General features: G+C 45.5%; 1 protein-coding gene across 2 annotated transcripts in view; it reads left to right on the top strand.

The window, feature by feature from the left end:
* OS9 (OS9 endoplasmic reticulum lectin) overlaps positions 1 to 15753 on the top strand; it is a 72401-nt gene that overhangs the window by 48653 nt on the left and 7995 nt on the right. The window contains exons 10-13 of one of the 2 annotated variants that reach the window (XM_073663282.1): positions 1332 to 1420; positions 11337 to 11555; positions 13796 to 13997; positions 15127 to 15288. In XM_073663282.1, coding sequence (XP_073519383.1) covers positions 1332 to 1420; positions 11337 to 11555; positions 13796 to 13997; positions 15127 to 15288 — 672 coding nt within the window. The remainder of the gene's footprint in view (positions 1 to 1331; positions 1421 to 11336; positions 11556 to 13795; positions 13998 to 15126; positions 15289 to 15753) is intronic. The other variant, XM_073663284.1, reaches the window with a different exon arrangement.

Here is a 15753-nt window from a genome sequence, read left to right as displayed (position 1 = left end):
GACCTTACTTTCGGGAGAAGGGTTCTGGAAGCTGTGGCCCCCCCCCTTAACTAGTCACTTCTCTGTAATTCTCTCCGTGGTGCTGTCATGGGGAAGGAGAAAGACGTAGTTACTTACCGGTAAAGAGATTTCTCAGAGCCCATGACGGCACCCGTACATTCCCTCCCTTCACGTGTGGGTGCGCACACTTATTAGTTACCTGTTGTAGCCACGTGGTGACTCTGACGAGTCCTTAAATTGTAAAATTTCATGTTACTAACCTGGTGGTCCTCTCATGCTCTGTAAACAACTGATGCGGGAGAGAGGCACCGCCCTTTTATCTGTAGGTTTCCTGCCCTTGAAGGGCGTATCCCCTCTCTCCGTGGTGCCGTCATGGGCTCTGAGAAATCCCGTTACCGGTAAGTAACTACGTCTTTTGTCTATATTTGTTATAACGGACGTCTACTACCTATGGTTACAACTGGGCACTCGTATCGAGTTGGTCTTTGCTCCAAAAGGCAACTAATAAAAGCTCAGCCTTTATTTTTCCCGCAGCTCAGGTAAAAGGAAAGCTGCATTTTGATCGGTTGCTATGGGCAACAAAGCCAGGTTTTAGTGCTAGGAAAGGACACATCGCTGGGGGATATGTCCGAAACACAAAGAGAGCTGGAGGATGGAAGATTAGAAACCTTTACACAGCGTGGTGGGGACAGCCAAGAATTACCTTTGCTATAATATTAGAAACTATACATCGCACCATGTATCCACCGCAGCTCTGCCCAGGTGGCCACAAGCAGATCATAGAGCAGGGGGTTGTGGGAAATGTAGTGTAGTGGTCACATGGGCAGCACTAAAGGAGTGGCAACTTCACACTGAGCAGAGAGACCATTACGGAGGAACTGGGGACAGGAAAACATGAAAGAAATTATCCAGTAGGTATAGACTATAGAACACACCCTAGGTGTTTATACAGTAGAAAATAGGAAAAACATATTTCCTACTGATTGCCTGTTAGCTTTACAGCACACACATTATATACACTCTGTAGTGTACACATATAGCTTTACAGCACGCACCTTATATACACTCTGCAGTGCACACATATCACACTATGTATGTATATGTTTGTATATTGGCGTTGGCATAATAATTAGTATCTGTAATCCAGCCATATGCATTCACTCTCATTATTTTTTTTAAGTTCCCTATTGATTAATTCTAGCCCTACCAGTTTGAGTGATGATTCTTACAGGTTGCTTTCTGCTGATGTCTAAAGTCCTTATTGCTGGTCTTCAAGGCAAAAAACCTAGTGTGTGATCTACAATAATTCACTGATCAGTTTTGTGCCTTAGGTTCATCGAAGACTCCCCGCTATAGAATAATCAGGAACCCAGAAGACCTCGTAAAGTTTATTGCAGATTTAAAGAAAACTCATAAAAAGGTATTGGACGCCATACTGGATACAGGTTTGGTTTACATTAGATTGTGGTTGTATCGGCAATTGTAATGTGATAAGACTGTATGTTTTCTGTAGCTGCACATGATGGCTAATGTCTGAGCAGGAGTAGGGGAGAGGAAACCAGAAACTGTTGAGAGTATCTAGCAATGCCATAGGCTGTGTTCACGTAATGAGATGGGAACAGATTAGTGGTAAGCTGTATGTCGGAAAGTTCTCCAGTTGTACACCTCCAATGGCAGCTGCCATTGTATCCCGCTATAGTTGGATATGTGGTCCATATGCTTTGAATATTTTGGCATATGCTGGGTGGTTTAGGGCCTGTGCACGTGTTGGTAGTGGGGCAATACTTCTGCCGCATTCCTGTAGATAAACCGGACTTGGTTGATGTGTAACAAAGGGTCGGACATGATGGATTTCTTGGTGTCCTAGATCTGGAGGCCGGCGTACACTACTTACATGACTTGCCAACAATAATCTGATGTATATGGGCAGCACAGTCTAAAATAGGGACCAGGACCCCAACTCCAGCGGTGTATCACTTTCTGAGCTTCTTGCTGTACTTTTTACCATTTTACAATTTTATATGCTGTCTCATGGGCCAGAATGGCAGCGTCCTATATTGCCTTTTGTATCCAAGAGCCTTATTCTTCTCCAAACGTTTGCTCTTTGTATAGTGTACGAATTTCTCCAGTAGCCTTTAAAGCTTAGTTTCACATTGCACATTTTCTTCTTCCTAACATTATCAGTTTAAGTTCACAGCCTGAACAATTTTTTTTAGTGCAGAAAGAGATGCAGAGCTCTCCTACAAGCTATCCCACCTGAAGGTGTCGTGCAGCCGGTACAACACTAAGAGGTGTGATATACCCCAAACTCCCAAAGGCTGTAGCTACTTCCACGCAGTTCTGGCGGGCACCATCAGGTCTCAGGATAATTTAGCATAAAATGAAAAAAAACGCTATCTCTATTAGTGCTGCCAGTGAAGCGGAGATCCGGGATGCCGTAGATAAATGTAGCACCCTGAGGATTCGGCTGCTACAGGGGTATTGCACCTCAACCCAGAGGTGTGATATTCCACTCCCGGGTAAGGATGGGGTGTGGAACTGAGCTCAGAAGGCTGCATGCACTACACACATCCCATTTCCGGAGGACAGACCAATGGTACTCCCACTTAATAATGTGCAGGTACGACCGAGTCTGTCCTTGGCTGGAGTGGGAGGGGGGTGGTACATCCCAGTAGTGTAGGGGCAGATAGGGGGAGCAGCCTGGGTAAAGCTAGGAGCTCATTGGGTGCTGGTCACCTGAGCTCACACATAGAGGGAGTATATAAGGTGGGCACCATCTTAGATCAGGGTCAGTCAGTAGGTCTTTTGCAGAGCAGTGGAAGAGAGCAGAGGAGAAGAGCAGCTCCAAGGCCCAGAGAGAGAGAGGAGAAAGAAAGACCCAGAGGGGGAGAAAGAAGGAACTCTGAGAGCCCAAATACAATCACAGGGTGAAGAGTTGGCAACAGGGTACCGGATCCCAAACTGGTGGGGGCTACAGCATACCTCAGCCAGAGACCGGAGGCCGTGGGCAGCATCTGCCACGGCCACCCACCATATCCACCCGGAAGGCAGACCACGCGTAGGGTCAGGGAACCCAGAGTCAAGGGTTACCAACAGAAGGCCCGAGGGAGCCGGACATAGGTGGATCCCTGGTGGGGAAGGCCAGAGACGAGGACAGGACAGAAAGGGAGCTCAGAACCACGCTCCAGAACTACTTGGGGGTTGGCCGAGTCCAGGACCTGGTGGACGCAGCACGGTTCGGGTGGTCACTCAAGGCCGGAGTGACCGGAACATCTGCAGTAAGTAAAGAACCCTGAACTGCACAACCCGACTCTGACTCTCATTACCATCATCCCTGCACTTCCACAACCACCATCCTCTGCACCTGACCCCCTGAGGCTATACCCCTCCCGTTGGGGGTTATACTACCTAAGCTGCACAAACACCATCAGCCTCAGTGGACCCTGCTGCAGCGGCGGCCGTAGTGACCGCAATTCAACGGGTGGCGTAGTCGACACAAAAGAACATCTAGAAACATCATAAGGACTGCCACACACTGAGCTTGACACCCTGGGCACGGACCGGGTCACAGCCACTCGGAGACTACAACCCCCATCTGATCCGGCTCCGGGTATCCCCAACAACACTGGCCCAGGGGGCGCGTCATAAGCAGGTATACAGTGGGTACAGAAAGTATTCAGACCCCTTTAAATTTTTCACGCTTTGTTTCATTGCAGCCATTTTGTAAATTCTAAAAAGTTCACTTTTTTCTCATTAATGTACACTCAACACCCCATCTTGACTGAAAAAAAACAGAAATGTAGAAATTTTTGCAAATTTATTAACACAGAAACTGAAATATCACATGGTCTTAAGTATTCAGACCCTTTGCACACCAGGGCTGTGGAGTCGGAGTCGGTGCCCATTTTGGTGGAGTCTGAGTTGGAGTCGGTATAAAACATACAGTAGTAGTTCAATGCAGTTTGTGGGTAATATTTTTTCATAAGAATTTGGGAAAGTTATGAAATGTCCTATTCCTGATGTAAGGGTTTAGACTTTTAGCTGAGAAAAATGTGTCCTACCGTAAATTCATCACTTAAACATGAGCCATGTATGAGGGAGTCGGTGTCAGGGAAATTGAGGAGTCTGAGTCGAAGGTTTGGCTTACCGACTCCACAGCCCTGGCTCAGACACTCATATTTAAGTCACATGCTGTCCATTTCCTTGTGATCCTCCTTGAGATGGTTCTACTCCTTCATTGGAGTCCAGCTGTGTTTAATTAAACTGATGGGACTTGATTTGGAAAGGCACACACCTGTCTATATAAGACCTCACAGCTCACAGTACATGTCAGACCAAATGAGAATCATGAGCTCAAAGGAACTGCCCAAGGAGCTCAGAGACAGAATCGTGGCAAGGCACAGATCTGGCCAAGGTTACAAAAGAATTTCTGCATTACTCAAGGTTCCTAAGAGCACGGTGGCCTCCATAATCCTTAAATGGAAGAAGTTTGGGACCACTAGAAGTCTTCCTAGACCTGGCTGTCCAGCCAAACTGAGCAATTGTGGGAAAAGAGCCTTGGTGAGAGAGGTAAAGAAGAACCCCAAGATCACTGTGGCTCAGCTCCAGAGATGCAGTAGGAAGAACGGAGAAAGTTCCACAAAGTCAACTATCACTGCAGCCCTCCACGATTCGGGCCTTTATGCCAAAGTGGCCCGACGGAAGCCTCTTCTCAGTGAAAGACATATGAAAACCCACATAGTTTGCTCAAAAACACATGAAGGCATCCTAGACTATGAGAAATAAGATTCTCTGGTCTGATGAGATGAAGATAGAACTTTTTGGTGATAATTCTAAGCAGGATGTGTGGAGAAAACCAGGCACTGCTCATCACCTGCCCAATACAATCCCAACAGTGAAACATGGTGGTGGCAGCATCATGCTATGGGTGTGTTTTTGGCTAAGTGCCCACAATGCAGAAATGCTGCATATTTTTTCTGCTTCTCCCTGGCAGGAAAAACGCATGTGGATTTTAAATGCGTTTTACCTGCCAGGTAGAAGCATTTGTCAAGCATTTTTGCATGCTTTTCTGCATGCGGGTTATCAAGCGCTTTTCCAAGCGATTTTAGCATCACTTGGAAAAGTGCTTGACAACTTGGTCACACTATATAAATCCATGCAACTGGCATGGATTTATATAGTGTGACCAAGTAATAGGTAAAAAAAATAATAAAAAAGGTAAAAAAAAATAAACATTATACTTACCTTCCGATGGCCCCCGGTGTTTTCTCCGCCGCATCTCGCGGTGATCTAAAAGGACCTACGGTGACGTCATGTGACTGGTCACGCGACCGCCGGCGTCAGCGGTCACGTGACCTGTCACATGACTAAATGACGTCACCGCAGGTCCTTTTAGACCATCGCGAGCAGTACAAGAGACCAGACGTAGCGGAGAAAACACCGGGGGACATCGGAAAGGGAGTATAATCTTTTATTTTTTTATTTAAAATTTATTTTTTTTAACAGGTTCTTTTGGTACCAGAGTCTGGAGGAGAGTCTCCTCTTCTCCAGACCCGGGTACCATCTGCACATACAACCCCTGGCAAAAATTATGGAATCACCGGGCTCGGAGGATGTTCATTAAGTTGTTTAATGTTGTTGAAAAAAAAGCAGATCACACATATGGCACAAAACTAAAGTTATTTCAAATGGCAACTTTAGGGCTTTAAGAAACACTAAAAGAAATCAAGATTAAAAATGTGGTACTCGGTAAGGGTAATTTTTCTCAGACCAAGCAGAGGGAAAAAATTATGGAATCACCCTGTAAATTTTCATTTCCAAAACTAACACCTGCATCAAATTAGATCTGCATCTAAAAAGGAGTGATCACACCTTGGAGAGCTGTTGTACCAAGTGGACTGACATGGCTCCAACACGAGAGATGTCAATTGAAACAAAGGAGAGGTTTATCAAACTCTTAAAAGAAGGTAAATCATCACGCAATGTTGCTAAAGATGTTGGTTGTTCAGTCAGCTGTGTCTAAAATCTGACTTTAGTTTTGTGCCATGTCTGTGATCTGCTTTCTTTCAACAACATTAAACTGAATGAACATCCTCCGAGCCCAGTGATTCCATAATTTTTGCCAGGGGTTGTAGAATTGCATAATATCCACATGTGCTCTTGCGGATATTATGCGATTCCATGCAAGTCGATGACTGCAATTACGCTGCGTGTCCGCAAAATTAATGGACATGCTGTGTATTTTTCCGCAATGATAATCCGCAGCGGAAATTTCTGCAGCATGTGCACAGCACATGCGGATTATCATTGGGGACCATGGGGCACGTATAACCAAGCGTTTTTTTAAGCGTTTTCGCTGAGGAAATTCCGCGGCAAAAACGCTTGAAAAACGCGTAGTGGGCACGCTGCCTTTCAGCTGCAGGGACAGGACGACTGGTTGCAATTGAAGGAAACATGAATGCGGCCAAGTACAGAGATATCCTGGATGAAAACCTCTTCCAGAGTGCTCTGGACCTCAGACTTGGCCGAAGGTTCACCTTCCAACAAGACAATGACCCTAAGCACACAGCTAAAATAACAAAGAAGTGGCTTCAGAACAACTCTGTGACCATTCTTGACTGGCCCAGCCAGAGCCCTGACCTAAACCCAATTGAGCATCTCTGGAGAGACCTGAAAATGGCTGTCCACCAACGTTCACCATCCAACCTGACGGAACTGGAGAGGATCTGCAAGGAAGAATGGCAGAGGATCCCCAAATCCAGGTGTGAAAAACTTGTTGCATCATTCCCAAGAAGACTTATGGCTGTACTAGCTCAAAAGGGGCTTCTACTCAATACTGAGCAAAGGGTCTGAATACTTATGACCATGTGATATTTCCATTTTTCTTTTTTAATAAATTTGCAAAAATTTCTACATTTCTGTTTTTTTCAGTCAAGATGGGGTGCAGAGTGCACTTTAATGAGAAATAATTAACATTTTAGAATTTACCAAATGGCTGCAATGAAACAAAGTGTGAAAAATTTAAAGGGGTCTGAATACTTTTCGTACCCACTGTATATTCAAACAACGTTTCGGAGCGGTTCTGGCTCCTTCATCAGGTACCTCATGATGTACCTGGTTAAGAGCTGGATCCGGTCCGAAATGTGTTGTTTGAATAAATACCTGCTTCTCTACGGCATCCCGGATATCCTCTTCACTGGCAGCGTTCACCAAGACCACGTTTTTTTTTTTTTTTTTCGTTCTATGCAAAATTAACCTTTTTTTTTTTTTTTTTTTCGTTCTATGCAAAATTAACCTTTTTTTTTTTTTTTTTTTTTTTTTTTAAATTTGGGGCGAACTGCTTGTTGTATACCTACATATCACTTTCTAGAAATCCCTTCATAGGTTTAGGTTGCACAGAACAAATCTTCTATTGTAGAGGAACCTGTACCAATGGCCAAGCATATCTAGCAAGCATACATCCTTGAGCCCTGGTGATGCAGAAGGCCGTGTGTTTTTATGATGATCCTTAATTATCTTCCAGTGTTAACTTTTATTGTATGTTCCTACACAGCGGAAAATCCTTTGCATTTTACAGTGCCAGTACAGCACATTTTAAATCAAATCTGTCAGCTGGTTTTTGCTGTGTAATCTGCAGACAGCATGCTGTAGGGGTTAAAACACAGATTTCAGCGATGCCTCTCCATGCTTTTCATTTGCAATAAATGTTTTGGGACCTGGAGCTTATCATTGCTGGGACTTCAGCAAGTGTCTGGTAGTCTGGCTCCGCCCCTCCTGTGATAATCAGCTCACTGTCTATAGACTATGTATATACATAGCGTGTGGGGGCGGGGTTAGCTTTCTCAGCTTTGCTGCATTGCTAAATCTAAAAACTGATTGTGTCAGAATGGCTGCACCCAGTAATCTAAGTGATACATCGTTGTAATCAGGGTCTCTTTTCCTACCTTATGCTGCTCACAGATGAGGTAGCTTACACCTGCTGACAGATTCCCTTTAAGTAATCTTGTGCACATGCTGTGAAATATATCTGCAGCATAAATTGACGAGTGGTGGGCTGAGATCGGCAGCATGTCCATTTATGCTTTACATGTAGCTACAAATTTCACCTTTGCATTGCAAATGGCGAAATGTGCGGCTCCCACCTCTCCTTCTCTAGAATATTTTCAATGCTAAACTCATCTGTGGATTCCTCCGGTGGAGGTCCGCAGTGAATATGCTATCTGGAGACAGAGCTTTAGGGTTGGTCCACTCCTTGCATATCTGGTGTAGATTTGCGTGCAAGTTACAGCACCGACTAAGAAGATGAGATTTCAACAAATCTACACTTTGCTAAAAAATTCTGCACAGACATTGACTTCTGCACCAAGTCGGCAACAATCTGCACAAACGGGCAAATTTTGCAGCTTATCTACTGCAGAAAAATATGCAGCGTGTGAGGTATCCTTACATGTAGGCACACCAACATCTTTTTAGTAAAGTTTATAGTGTCAAGGGGGTCACAGGTGCTTGTAAAGGTTTTAAGTGTTGTGTGTTAGCTCTTTATTCTACATTCTGCTTTTCCTCTCATGCTGTAAAGAAGCCCACGTGTCCCATGATAGAAGGGTGTGGGCAGAGAGCAGCGATGGTCCGCTAAGTTAGATTTCGGTGTCCCAGTGGCCAACTATAGCAGTATGGCAGCTGGGCAAGAGGGACCGATTGGGTACAAGAAGATGCAGGACTGTTCCACCAGTCTGGCATGGTTAGCATGATGAGACTGGCAATATACTAGCTCATACATGTCAAACTCTGGCCCTCAGGGTGGTTTATGTGGCCCTCGACACCAGAACCACCACCCCTGTGTGGGCCCCCATTATACTGTGTGGGGCCCCCATAATACTGTGTGGGGGCCCCCATTATACTGTGTGGGGGCCCCCATTATACTGTGTGGGGGCCCCCATTATACTGTGTGGGGGCCCCCATTATACTGTGTGGGGGCCCCCATTATACTGTGTGGGGGGCCCCCATTATACTGTGTGGGGGGCCCCCATTATACTGTGTGGGGGGCCCCCATTATACTGTGCGGGGGGGCCCCCATTATACTGTGCGGGGGGGCCCCCATTATACTGTGCGGGGGGCCCCCATTATACTGTGCGGGGGGCCCCCATTATACTGTGCTGGGGGCCCCCATTATACTGTGTGGGGGGGCCCCCATTATACTGTGGGGGGGCCCCCATTATACTGTGGGGGGGCCCCATTATACTGTATACTGGTTTGCCAGCGGCTTTATCCAAGTTTTTAATTTTGGCTCTGTGTGTTTGAGTTTGACATCCCTTTACTAGATAAAGACACAGGGCAGAGCTCGTGGGTCACGTCTGCTTAATTTTTAAAGGGCCTGTCTCATTTTATTACATTTGTAAAAGCAAGCAACTTTGCAGTTTACCTCTTTAATAAAAAGCTCCCACAACAGTGTTTTTATTTTGTATACCAATTGTTGCCAAGGTTACCAGCCACTTCTGAAATCCTGTCAGAAGTGGGCAGTTTTTGAGGCAAGTAGCTCATGCTTTCAAGCTGTTTTCCAGGCAGTATGCTAGCACGCCGCTCTGAGGCTGTGTGTTCCTCCAATGCTGCAGAAAGTGCTTAGTTTGGGTCAGCTGTTGTGCAATGCAGCCGGCTAAAAATGACAATCTTTGGGGCTCACCGCCGCCAGACGCTGGGATGCAGGGAGCAGTATGCTCCTGAAGATAAGACCCTGAGACAGACTCTTTAAAAGGAACCTCTCCGTAAGATTTTCCCTAGACAAGCAGCGGCACTGAGGGCTAGATAGGGCTGTGTAAAACATGATGGTAGATGAGAGAATTGTTGTAGATCCTACCTTTATAGGTCTTGATTTAAACATACATTTTTTTTTTCTTCAGCTAAATGGTCTTGCGCTGGTTTCACACTATACGGTACTCATCATTATGGGCATTGTATAATAATTATTATTATTATTATTTACATTAATTCCATGGCGCTTTACATGTGAAAAAGGGGTATACATAGCAGAAACTCTTAGAATAATCTTGACCAAAACGAGTCAGCGACTGGTACAGGAGAGTGGACTCTGTCTGCGAGGGCTCACAATCTACAAGGGATGGGCGAGGATACAGGTGGGGGTAGAGCTGGTTGTGCAGCAAATGGTGGAGCGATGGTTACTGCAGGTTGTAGGCTTGTCAGAAGAGGTCGGTCTTCAGGTTCCTTTTGAAGGTTTCCACGGTAGGCGAGAGTCTGATGTGTTGGGGTAGAGAGTTCCAGAGTAGGGGGGCTGCACGGGAGAAATCTTGTATACGTTTGAGGGGAGTAGAGAAGGAGATCTTGTGAGGATTGGAGGTTGCGTGTAGGTAAGTACCGGGAGACTAGGTCACAGATGTATGGAGGAGACAGGTTGTGGATGGCTTTGTATGCCATGGTTAGGGTCTTGAACTTGAGTCTCTGGGCAATGGGGAGCCAGTGAAGGGATTGACAGAGAGGAGAGGCCGGGGAATAGCAGGTGGACGGTGGATTAGTCGGGCAGCAGAGTTTAGTATAGATTGGAGGGGTGTGAGAGTGTTAGAAGGGAGGCCACAGAGCAGGAGGTTGCAGTAGTCGAGGCGGGATATGATGAGGGCATGCACTAGTGTTTTTGCAGAGTCTTTGCTGTGGGATGTGCAGATACGGGAGATATTTTGGAGTTGGCAGTAAGTGGAAAGGGCTTGGATATGTGGTTTGAAGGAGACCTCAGAGTCAAGAGTTACCCCGAGGCTGTGAGCATGTGGGACTGGGGAGAGTGAACAGCCATTGACGTTGATAGATAGGTCAGATGGGGGGGGTTGAGTAAGATGGGGAAAGATGATGAATTCAGTTTTATCCATATTAAGCTTTAAAAATCTAGCAGAGAAGAAAGATGAAATAGCGGACAGACATTTCGGGATTTTGGTTAGTAGGGAGGAGATATCAGGTCCAGAGAGGTAGATCTGTGTGTCATCAGCATAGAGGTGATAATCAAAGCCATGAAACTGAGCTGTCTGATGCCGAAGCTGTAGATGGTGAAGAGCAGGGGTCCTAGAACTGAGCCTTGGGGGACACCGACAGATAGGGGGCGAGATGAGGAGGTGGTGTGTAAGTGGGAAACACAGTAGGTCCTGTCTGTTAAGCATGAGGAGATCCAAGATGGGGCCAAGTCTGTGATGCCGAGAGATGAGAGAATCTGTAGTAAGAGGGAATAGTCTACTGTGTCGAAGGCAGGTGACAAGTCCAGAAGGAGGAGGACAGAGTAGTGGCGCTTGGATTTGGCGGTTAGTAGTATATGGGTTCTACTAGCAGATTTCTTATTTTTACAGGATGATAAAAATGATGCTGAGGATAAAGAATTGCACAGCGAAGAAGACTCGAGCCCTGCGTCTGATACACGGGACCCCAAGGATGAAGATGAGCAGGCCCTTATGCAAGAATTTGAGAAGGAGTTGGAAAATATTCTGCTTCCCAAGTCTGAGGCCTCCCAGATAAAGGAAAACGTGAGAGCGGAAATGAAAAAAGAATTTGATAACATTATTGATGAGGTGAGCCCCGTACTATGCTTCTTCCAACTAGAATCCTTGGGCTATGTGCACACAACGTCTTTTTCAGGCCGAATCAGTCTGTAAAATGTGTCGAAAACCGGCACTAAAAAAGACATTATGTGCAGCATATTGTCCACCGGCATCTTAAAGACGTGTGCATATACCATTACAGCAGGAATACATTGCCAAGTGCCACAAGTGACCTGTAAGGGGTATGCCTAAAGTGATGGCATATTGCTAGGAAATGCTCCCCCCCACCGAGCCTGAGCATGAAGCGAACAGTGGTTCTGCATGTTCTTCACTTTTTCTTTTTCCGCATGGCCTCATTCATGTGAACATTGCCAGATGCAGATCCCTGCACAGAAAAAATGATTGCATCCCACTCAGATGCCACACGATGCTATAACCGGCAGTGAGGTTGGGACATGATGAGCTCATATCACTTGTCTGACTCCTCCAGACTTGCTCAGAGCTCCAGTATCAAAAGTTGTTGCAAAGCTGATCAAAAAATGGTGCACACAGCATGTAATGTATATTGTCACTTAGAGTTGGTGCTGGACCTGGTCCCTCGGCCACGTCGGTAATGTGTGACCACTGGTTGAAAGTCCTGAGAACCGCCTCTGACATCCGGCGTGGCATGAATTCACAAATGCTGGAGCTGCTGTCAGCCTTTCTAGGGGCTCCCGTCCGACCCATAGATTACTGACGTGGCTGCTGTTACTAAGTCATGCAAATCGATTTGACCAAACTGTAATGTCAACTTTTTGTAGCTGGTACTTTTAATAGTAAGATCTGACATTGGCCCCGCTGAAGAAACTTTTGTGCACCCCCCAATCTTTTTAACGGCAACTTATATTAATGGGAATATAAGATTTCTGTAGTTTCCTACTTATATTATCATTCTTCATTGTGTGTTCCCCTCCAGCTCTCATCCCCTTTATATTGTTGTGAGCTGTTTCTTTTTTTCACTTCACTTTTCAATTGTTAAAGGAGAATTTCCGTCTCCGATGTTTTTGACTGAGGGTCCCACCCCTACACTGTAAATTGAGCGCTGCCAGCCACTTGTAGGCGGAGAATAAGCGGGCAGCTAGTGCTTATCTGGATGTGTCTGTGCTCCCATGTTACAGAATAGAAAGTGCCATATATTTAGCTGGATGCTGCCCCAATAAGAGGGCTGTGGACTCCCATTTTAAAAATATCTGATATGCCATAAAGGTCTGTATGGAAAGATCAGTAATTAGAATATTTCGGGAAAGAATATTCCCATTTCAGAGTTTTAGAATTGGTCTTCGAGGCGTTAGCTATATACTTGGAGGCTTACTTTAAAAACTTTGTAGTGCCAGATATACACTAGGTGGCGCTGTTTCTCATTATTTTGGAGCAGGACTTTGTCACATGTGACAAAACTGGCGAGAAAGTGACCTTTTTGCCCCAGATAAAACCAGGTGGGAAGGTTGTAGTGACTGCTATCCTGCTGAACTTTATAAAGAGAATCTGTCACCCCTTTGGACGTATGTAACCTATTAATATGGTCATACAGGTGATGGGTTAAAATAGTTCTACCTGTATGCCCATATCTGCAGTCTGGATGTGGAGAAATCCTCTTTTATTCCTTTGTTAATGAGGTTTTTTCATCCTCTGGGGCATGGGGTGTCTGGAAGAAAACGCTGCCTCTGGTCTTCATTAGCGCACCAGCCCTCTCCCATCAGCGTCACAGTGACGTGTAGTGATGACCCTGGAATCCCGCGCCTGCAATAGTGCAGTTACACTTGACGTTTCTGCCCTACTATGGGCATTGGCTTTTTCTTTCGTCTGCACCAGTGAGTCACTGCTACTTCCGCTCCAGTGTCCACTGGCGTGTGCGGTGATGAGGTGCTCTCCCTACTTACAGCGACTCACCTGCGCAGAAGAAAGAAGAAGCCAATGCCCATAGTAGGGCAGAAACTTCAAGTATAATCGCTCTTTTGCAGGGCGCTGGCCCGGGATTCTGGAGCCACCACTACCCGTCACAGGGCCCTGTGACACCGATGGGAGAGGGTTGTGCAAAGATATTACCAATTTAAAGTATTTGGCACCTACTGAGTTTGTTTATTTATTTATTTTTTTAAGTCCAAGTGGATGTTTATCAGAGAGTTTTTCACTGGGAGCCCACACTTAGACTTGACACTGGTAGAGTAGGAACATGTCATGTGTCTTTCATTATGCTATACTGATGAAGAAGCTATTGGAATCTGTTGCAGGCTCAGGAAGAGTTGGAGACGGAAGGTCTGAAGGGCGAGTTTGACAGGAAACAAGCGTCCAAATCACTGGCCACAACATTGAATAAGCTGATTGATAAACTGGACAGTGCTGCGGTGGAGACGGAAGAAGAGACCCCGGCCACGGAGAGCGATGAGGTCCCCACTAATGACTACAGCGATCCGGCCGCCAAAGCCCCAACCGGTATGTGGTACAGCACGTGAATGTACAGTATGTGGGCCACCAGATTTGGTTAAAATACTTTAATATAAACTGTTGCCCGGTATTTACTCCGTCGGCACTGACCGCATGTCATCACACTGTAGGGACCCTCTCCATTGACCTGGGGAATATACCATCATTTTTTTTAATTGACCAGTTGTGGATGTAGTCCTACATTTCCAGTGGAACAGCACAGCAGCGAGCATTAATAACTGCTGCAGGTCTAATATTTATGGGAATAGAAGTATTGAAAGTTTGATGGAAAAGTTGTGTCGTCCCCTTTAAATTTAGGTAAAATTCATAAGATTGTTTTTTCGGTAAAGTGTATCTCTGTCTGGAAACGGGTTTCATGTTTATATAATCTGCAGAAACATGTTGAGGAGCTGTAACTTGTATTATTTCTCTTCTACCAGTCCTGAGCTGTAGTCTGTATTTTACCCTGGAGCTGCATTCACAATTCTGCAATCTCTGCATCCACTCCCTCTCCTCTGCCCCAGTTACTGAGGGAAGGGGCCCCACTTCTTGTGCCCAATTTAGATTTGATAAAACCATTGGGATATCTGCTCGGAGGGTTTTCCCATAAAGTCCTGTTCCTAGATGGGGGAAGATATTGTAGTCTAGTACTCGTCACTCCTGGATTAGTTTTTGTGGATACCCAATGAATGTCTGAATAATGGACACTGGTCACTCATTGTGTAGCATGTTTTATATTCTGATTTTAGATAAAATCTGCTCCTTCTAGGATTTGTCTCTTTTTTTTGCGTTGTTGATCTGGTGATTAACATTCTGGTATTTGGGTTCCTGTATTATGGCGCTGCTGTAGGCTGGTGAGCAGTGGTGTAATTGAGATTATTGGCTATAGATGACTTCTATGTTGTTCAGGAGTTTGACTTGGTACCTAGAATATTGGACCCTTTACGCTTTCAGGTCTTCCTTTCCTGCTTTTTTCTGCTGCATCTGTTTCCTTGGCAGTGTTTCTTCTGTCTTTTACATTGTGCAGCTAAACGTCGCCTTGACTCACCTGAGCGGCCGTGACCCACTTTATTTAGCTGTTATTTATGCTAGCACGTTGATGGTGGGTTACATTTTCCTATTGCCTTCTTCACATCAGATGACCGTTTGGATGGCCGTGTAAAAGTCAGGGTCACAAAGATACGACGGGGCAGCTCTGAGCATCCCGAGAGCAAGGAAATGAGCAGCGAAAACCCCCAGCTGAGACACATTGAGAATGTTGTAAAAGACCTGCTTGAAAAGGAAGGCCTGAAGGCAGAAGGTAGGCTCCTCTGAGTGCTGAGCCGGCATTTAGTAGAATATCCTGGTGTAGTGGCTTTTTATGCTTCCAGGTAGCATTTGGTGTGAATGTTTCGTATAGTGATATTACTGCTTATCTTGGCTATGACAGCATCTCACCTTGTTCTATGTAATCTTTTCCTGTGGATATATTCTCCTTCTAAATTACTGATTGTTATAAACTAAACTTTCTCTCACCTTGGAAAGATTATCTTAACACGGTTTAGTCTGAGTCTGCAGGGACCACTAGTGTCTTGCAGATTGTGAACTTCAAGAGGTTGTCCACTACTTTAGCATTGATGACGTAGCAGTTATCGATGTTGGTGGCGGCAGCGACCACCTGCCGAAAATGCTCACTTGTGGTGCTAGCCGTCTTCTGATAATGGCCTCAGCGGGGTACTACACATCCGCCTCCTTTTCAAATCAATGTACAGTGCCCTGCCGCGGC

This window comes from Phyllobates terribilis, unplaced genomic scaffold (assembly GCF_046119375.1).
Source record: "Phyllobates terribilis strain yellow unplaced genomic scaffold, ASM4611937v1 Scaffold_2__4_contigs__length_985480577, whole genome shotgun sequence".
Taxonomy (NCBI): domain Eukaryota; kingdom Metazoa; phylum Chordata; class Amphibia; order Anura; family Dendrobatidae; genus Phyllobates; species Phyllobates terribilis.
Note: the sequence above shows the minus strand (reverse complement) of the source record. Positions and strands in the feature narration are given on the sequence as shown.